Genomic DNA, 7,542 nt, shown 5'->3' with positions numbered 1-7,542 from the left:
AAACGAAGAATTGTTAATGGTAAGGTTAAGATTTTGATAGTTGTATTTTAATGGTTTGTAATTATGAATAATGAATGGATACAGATGAAGTAACTCTTAGGCCATGTCCTTGCTGGCATAAGTGTGGTTTTGCCAATTCTTCTTTTACACAGAATTGCTAATCTTAAAATATTATTGCTGACCGAACAAACTGTGCTGGAAGATGTAAGTAAAAGATACACAAAGGTAATGATAAGTAACCCCTCCTCTTTTTTCTGGGAAGACCTAGGTAAGGGTGACAGAAAACATAACTCAGAAATTACAAACCCAGAAGGAAAAATACAGACATTGTGTAACTGAAGCTTGTACATGTGTAAGGGGACTATTGCCCCCTTACTAACATTCAGTGGGGGTGTTTTGTTGGCTAGTTCCCAGTACTAAAAGGGGAAGGGTCAATGGGAAATCAGGACCCTGAGACTGATAGTCCCCAGGAACAATGGGGAGAGGCCAATGCTCCAGGTCAGCCTGAATGACAGGGTGGGCAGGCTAACCAGGGAGTCAGAAGGCCAGGGAGGTCCCATCCTCCGTGTGAGCTGGAATTGCCTGGGTTAGACAGAGTGGGGCCGAGCGAAGGAGAAAGCAGGGGCTCAAGCTGAGCTGGGGAGCAGAGCTGTGCCAGATCCAGAGGGACCAGAAAAGCAGCCCAGAGAGAGCAGACCCTGTCCTGGGAGCAGAGCTGCAGCCCCAAAGCCAGAGGCACAGCCCAGAGAGAGCAGGCTTGCCCTGGGAGCAGATCTGCAGCAACCAGAGACAGAGGGGCCAGAGAAGCAGGCCAGGAAGCAGGTCAGTGCTGGGAGCAGAGTCACAGAAGCAGCCTGCAGAGCAGACCTGTCCTGGGAGCAGAGCTGCAGCAACCAGAGCCAGAGGGGCCAGAGAAGCAGCCCAGGGAGCTGGAGGCAGAGCAGCAGAGACAGAGTGGTGGAGCTGGGGCTGGAGCAGTCTGAAGCTGGGTGCGGTGAGCAGCTGGGGAGACCGAGGGGGACCCTGGGCAGCAGGCCCAGCACAGGGAGATGCCTCAGCCAAGAGGCTCTGCAGGCCAGGCTTGGATCATAACCCTGACAGGGCAGGGGCGACACTGGGAAGAAAGGTCCTACCACTTAGAGCCTGAGAGCGTGTGGCCACCACCAGAGCAAGTGTCCAACCCACAGCATCCCTGCAGCACAGCCAGGGCCTGAGAAGGAGGCCTGGGACTTACAAGGAACAGACTGTGAACTGCCCTGACATTCCAGAGACACTGTTTGTGATGTTCCCTGCCACAGAGCGGGCTGATGTGTTTCCTTTAACCTTTCCCATTTTTCCTTATTCTTTTTAAAATTAAGTGTTGATTAAATAACTTGCATTTGCTTTAATTTGTATATAATGGTCAGTGGGTCAGAGAAGTGCTCAGTGCAGAGAGAGTACCCCGGAGTGGGGACACCCTAGCCCCTGTCCTAGGTGACCACAGCAGGGTTGGGGGTCGAGCCCTCCAGGAATCCTGGGCCCAGCCTTGCTGGGGTTACGAGGACTCTGCCAGACAAGAGAGTGGAAGGGGAATCCTCAAGGGCAGGGAGGCCACTGGGTAAAGGAAGTAGGAGCGAGGACTCAGATCCTTTCGCTAGCCCACTTCACCAGGGTAGTGCAGAAGCCAGGAAAGTTCCCCACAATAGTGGGACTGTTCCCCCGCTTACACATACATAAAGTACAGGTTACCTAAAACCCAAAGGGTTGATATGTTAAAAGCCGATTGCATAAAGGGTAAGTAATCCGTAATGTAGAAACATGTAATAGACCTAAGTGAACATGGGCCCAAACAGGAGAAACACCAGACCAGAAACTGAAGAATGGGACTGAAGGACCAGACCTAGTGATCAGGGAAGGTGGCAACTACCATTGAAGGTGGAAAAACTTCCCAGTGTCCCAGAATGTGGTAACTTGGGCCCACTTATCAATTCTGTCTTGTCTGTTATTATTTGTCTGGCATAAATGTATGTATGGACACTGTAAGTGACAAGAATTCTGTCTGAAATTGTATAAATAAAGGTAAAAATTGATTGATTTAGTCTAAACCGGGTGGATTTGTGACTCAATTTCCCAACTTATGCCCCCAACATTGGCATCCCTGGGTGGCCATGAGTCCAAGACATCTTACTGTCACGTCTAGGTCTTAGGGATTGTGACCTAGAGATTCTGGGTATTTAACAAGGCTTGGGAGATGATAGGGAGAAGTGCCTCTGGCCTCCAGCTGTGGTGTTTTCAAACACCCAGACAAAAAAGTAAGTTCTCATAACAATAATGGAGGAGTATGTGAGTATAACCTCCCATAGAGGGAGATTTGTTAAAAATGTTTTAGCCAAGGAAGAGCAGTGGGACATGGTGAAAAAGTAATGTTGTGATTAAGGAGAAATATAAAAACTCCCTAGAAAGGAGAGTGTGTGTGGAAGAAGTATATGTAATGGTCTTGTTTCTGTTGATCAAGTTAAAAGTAGTTAAAGAATCCTGCGAATGGTTAAAATATAGAATAGAAGAGCTTTGGCCAATGGCCAAGTGACAGCCACACTGTTTCCTCTTGGAAAAAATCAATCACAGTGCTGTGACAGTGAGCAATATAAAAGCAATATAGAATATGTGGTTATTGGAGACAAAACACTTAGTAATATGTCCAAGAATATGAAATACAATCAACCTATAGAGAATTTAAGGGTACTGGCATTATTGTGGACTTGCCCCATCCATACGTTTGGGGAAAGGATAATAGCTAGCCTGATTTTGTACTCCCTTCCATAAACACTCTTGCTCAAATGCTTGTCACTGATCATTTTAATGATTATAGACTTCTTGAATTGTTTGTTAAAAGGGATGTGTTAAGTCATGGAAGGTGCTGGAGGCCACTCACCACCCGGATCCATTAAATTATGTTTGTTAATTTTTTTTTGCTAAAAAACAGAGAAAAAGATGGAGTAAAACTGCAGTTTGGCAATGTGAGCAGTTTAAATGTGTCATTAGCTCACAATCTGAAAAATAGAGAGGAAAAATTCCAGGAGTGTCAAATGCCAATTAAAGAGGAAGGTATGTATAAAAAATGAATTGGCTTTTAAAAGATTTCCACTAAAAATCCATTTACCTTAATATTCAAAGAGCTAAAATCTTTGATGATTTTAAATATTGTGGTAAACCCAGGACAAACAGCTACAAAAGGGGGGGGGTAGTAATTAGTCCCAGGGAATTAAAAGGCCCCTCCCTATCCACTGAGGAGAGAGAACCACAGGGCAATAAGGTTCAGCTGGAAAAGGGGTTGCTAAGGAACCAATTAGGTTCAGCTGACTCCAACTACTTGGGACCTTTTAAAACCCTCCCCTGGGTGGTAGGAGGAAAAGAGTGAGAGGAGGAGGGAAGTTGTCAGTAGGCTGTTTGCAGCAAGATACCAGACCTTCCCAGTAGGGAGGCTGCACTTGCTCCCCAGAAGGGAGGGAAAAACAAGCACAAGGGACTGACTTAGGAGAGGAGTAACAGGACTTTGTGTCACCTATAAGATTTGCCTTGCCCCAAACCTGAGTCTCCAAGGCTAAAAAGGACTGAGACTACTGAAGCGAACAAGGTATTTTGCCACAATATGTAATTGCTAAGGTAAAGTAAAGGTCTAAATTAGCTTTGTCCACTCAGGAAAGAGATCTTGGAGTCATTGTGGGTGGTTCTCTGAAAACATCCACTCGATGTGCAGTGGCAGTTATAAAAGCAAACTGAATGTTGGGCATCATTAAGAAAGGGATAGATAATAAGACAGAAAATTTCATATTGCCTCTATATAAAGCCATGCTATGCCCATATCCTGAATACTGCATGAAAATGTGGTTGCCCCATCTCAAATAAGATATATTGGAATTGGAAAAAGTTCATAAAAGGGGCAACCAAATTAATTATGGGTCTGAAACGGCTTCCGTATGAGGAGAGATTAATAAGACTGGAACTTTTCAGCTTGGAAAAGAGATGACTAATGCGGGGATATGATAGATGTCTATAAAATCATGACTGGTGTGGAGAAAGTAAATAATAAAGTGTTATTTACTCCTTCCCCTAACACAAGTACTGGGGTCACCAAATGAAATCAATAGGCAGCAGGTTTAAAACAAACAAAAAAAGGAAGTTTTTGTTCACACAATACACAGTCAGTCTGTACCAGAGGATGTTGTGAAGGCCAAGACTATAACAAGGTTCAAAAAAGAGCTAGACAAGTTCATGGAGGACAGGTGCATCAATGGCTATTAGCCAGAATGGGCAGGGATGCAAAACCCTATACCAATCTAGCCATGAAAACTGTTAACTTCTAAGGCCATGTCTATACAACCCCTTTTGTAGGCAAAACAATGTCTCTTGGGTGTGAAAAGAACACTCTGCTGAGTGACATAAGTTTCGCCGGCATAAGTGCTTGTGTGCACAGTGCTATGTTGACAGGAGATGCTCTCCCACTGACATAGCTATACCCGCTCATTTAGGTGGTTTCTTTATGTTGACAGGAAAGCTCTCTCCCATGTATTGGTACAGCTGTGCCACTGTAAGCTTGCTAGTGTAGACATGGCCTAAGTACATGGACTTTCTTAGTAATTGGAGCCAGCCACAATATAATACTATTCTCCAAAACCAGTATATGACAATAGGATGAATGAGCGGAGATATGTGAGTTGATGCTGCTGGGTAGAGATGTGAATTGGGATTACTAACAGCCTTTTAGAAGTCTGCACTCCTGAGGGTGAGGCATTTCTGTTGAGGTTATTCAGGTAAATACATCTAATTCTGTGATGCATTGGTCGTTTGTAAAGAGCGTGAACCCATCTTTCTTTACGAGCAATTGCAAGTCAAAAACTGTCCAGGGCTGGCAAAGAGCTAGAACGAGGCTTCCACTCAGGCTTTTCTTATAGTTGTATTTGTTCTAAAGCTAAATTGAAACTTTTTAAACAAATGAGGAGCAGTTTTTGAGAGGCTACAGCTTGCTGCTGATGGCACTCAATCAAGGACAAACACATTATTACTGAAGGTGGAAGGGAAATAATTCTTTCTTAAAAGAAAAAAATCTGTCTCCAGATTACTCACTCTATTATTCTTCCCTGAAATTAAAAGCATCTGAACAACAGAGTATAATATCCCCAGTCTTGCAATCAGATACAGACAGACACTGGTCCCTGTATGAAACTTGTGAATCTGCTCACATGGCTCTGATTGCAGGATTGGGGCCTAAATTCAGAACAACATTAGAAAGTGCAAATAAAATAGCAGATGACCAAAAGCAGGAGCCGTCAACCTGGGAAATAGTTTGGTTCCATGAGAATTCTGTTTAATTAAGAATAGGGAATACCTGGTGTATTCACAGGAAGCAGAGTAGCATACATTAGTTTTTTTAGGAAATGTTCTATGAGGAGACTTTGATAATACACTACAGTACAATATTGCATGTTACATGAGCAATGATATTCAGGACATTCCACACCCCTTATGCAGTGCATCTCAGCAAGATATTCTGTAAACATGTACCAAACAATGCATGCTTGATTTAGGGTTAGCACCTGAACCGCATTGCTGGATTACAGGTGGCTTTTATAAATTTGACTGATAAGACACATTGTGATCATCTTCACTTTCCATGAGTAAGGGCTGTGTTTCTGCAGTGCTTCCCGTTCTCTTCTTCCTACACCCCAGAACAATGAGTCCTGTGATCAGAGCAGTAATTATACCACCAACCACAGCTGCTCCGACTAACCACTGCCAGATCTGACGGACTTGCTCCAGGTAGGGCATCAAAAAGTCCTGGAAGGAGTCAACTGAAAAAAATGACAAAACTCATTTTATGTTATGTAATGCACTGTCAATTTGTGGAAGCTAGCAGTTATATAATGGCGCATGCTGGAAGACTCTGAAGAATAATAATAATGCTTTGTGTTGCTATAGTGCCTTTTATCTGAGAGTCACAAAGTATTTTAAAATCTTTAATAAATCAAGTCTCTGCTCATTCAATGAGGAAGATAAGTATGATCCATAACTTACAAATGGGGAAACTGAGGCACAAAACCTACGAGCCCCTAAATGACTTCACCCAAATTCACATAGGAAATGTTGGATGGAATTAAGAATAAAAGTAGTGGCAAAAATTCTAAATATAGGTGCCTAAAGTTGGGGACATAGGTGACTCCATTAGTTAATCACCTAGATAACTGGCCTAACTTTCAGAGGTGATAAGGAGCCACAGCTCCTAATGGTACTAATGTGAGCTGCAGATGTGGTTTTCAACATATCTGAAAACCAGGCCATTTATTTAGATGTCTAAATTTGGATTTAGGTACCTCATTTTTTGGCACCAGTCTTTGAAAACATTGATCTGGATCTCCTTCCCCCCCCCCCCTCCCCCCGACATGCTGTGTCTTAACCACTGGATAATTCTTCCTCCTGAATCTGACCCTGCTTCTACACACTGTGTGGTACTTCTCAGTCTTTGATGTAAAGCTGTGGTTCTCAAATGCAAACGGGCTTATTCTATCATAGTTTGGAATCAACTCAGTCTGATTCCAATTCAGTGATTATTTCAGTCCATTATCCCAAGGGCACCGTGAGAGTCAAAGCTCTTAATTTAGCTCTTCATTATGTAGCACTATAAATGACTCTGGAGTAGGAGACCAGTGCCAAACTTGATACTGCTCACCCAATGGGGTTTATATTCTATGGGGTTGATTCTCCATCACCCTGTCTCTTTTTCAGACATTTACATCTGAGGAAAGTGAGTGCACAGGGCTATCATGCTGGTTTGGTAATGCTTTCCACACACTTTGTACTCCCTTTGCGCAAGTGTAAATGTCTACTCAAGGTGCCAGGTAGTGGAAAATAAGGCTATGTCTACACTACCGCGGTAAGTCGACCTATGCTACGCAACTCCAGCTACATGAATAATGTAACTGGAGTCGATGTGCCTTAGGTCGAGTTACCGCGGGGGGTTGATGGGAAAAAATCTCCCGTTGACTTACCTTACTCTTCTCGTCAGGGGTAGAGTACAGGGATTGACTGGAGAGCAATATGCAGTAGATTTGGCAGGTCTTTACTAAACCTGCTAAATCAACCGCTGCTGGATCAATCTCAGAGCGTTGATCCCTGCCGTAGTGTAGACCTGTCCCTCAAGGTAAAGAATGGGGTGAAGTCCCTAAAGTCTGAGTTAGTTGCATTATCAGAGTGGATAAAGAGGTATTCTTTCTGAAACGCCATGAGCCTGAGTCTGATCTTGGTTATACTGGTGAAAATCTAGAGTAACTTCATTGACTTAACTGATGTTACACTCTGGATTTACACTGGTTTCATTGATGTCAGAATCTGGTCACCCAACTCTAATTATTTTCACTGGTGGGAGTCTGCCCTCCAAAGACCTCCTCCCAAGCCCTGCCATAGGGGACTTGCTGGGGCAAGGCTGGGGGCAGGAGAGGCATGTTGAAGGCAGAGCTGCTGCATGCAGCACATCAGAGATTCCTGGTGGGGCTGTGGTCCATAGGGGAC

General features: G+C 43.8%; 1 protein-coding gene across 1 annotated transcript in view; it reads right to left on the bottom strand.

Moving 5' to 3' along the window:
• Positions 1-5,604: 5,604 nt before the first annotated feature.
• Positions 5,605-7,542, bottom strand: part of TYR (tyrosinase) — an 85,425-nt gene continuing 83,487 nt past the window's right edge. Inside the window, exon 6 of the mRNA XM_077842238.1 lies at positions 5,605-5,828. Within this exon, the coding sequence (XP_077698364.1) occupies positions 5,605-5,828 (224 nt within the window). The remainder of the gene's footprint in view (positions 5,829-7,542) is intronic.

This window comes from Eretmochelys imbricata, chromosome 1 (assembly GCF_965152235.1).
Source record: "Eretmochelys imbricata isolate rEreImb1 chromosome 1, rEreImb1.hap1, whole genome shotgun sequence".
NCBI lineage: Eukaryota > Metazoa > Chordata > Testudines > Cheloniidae > Eretmochelys > Eretmochelys imbricata.
Note: the sequence above shows the minus strand (reverse complement) of the source record. Positions and strands in the feature narration are given on the sequence as shown.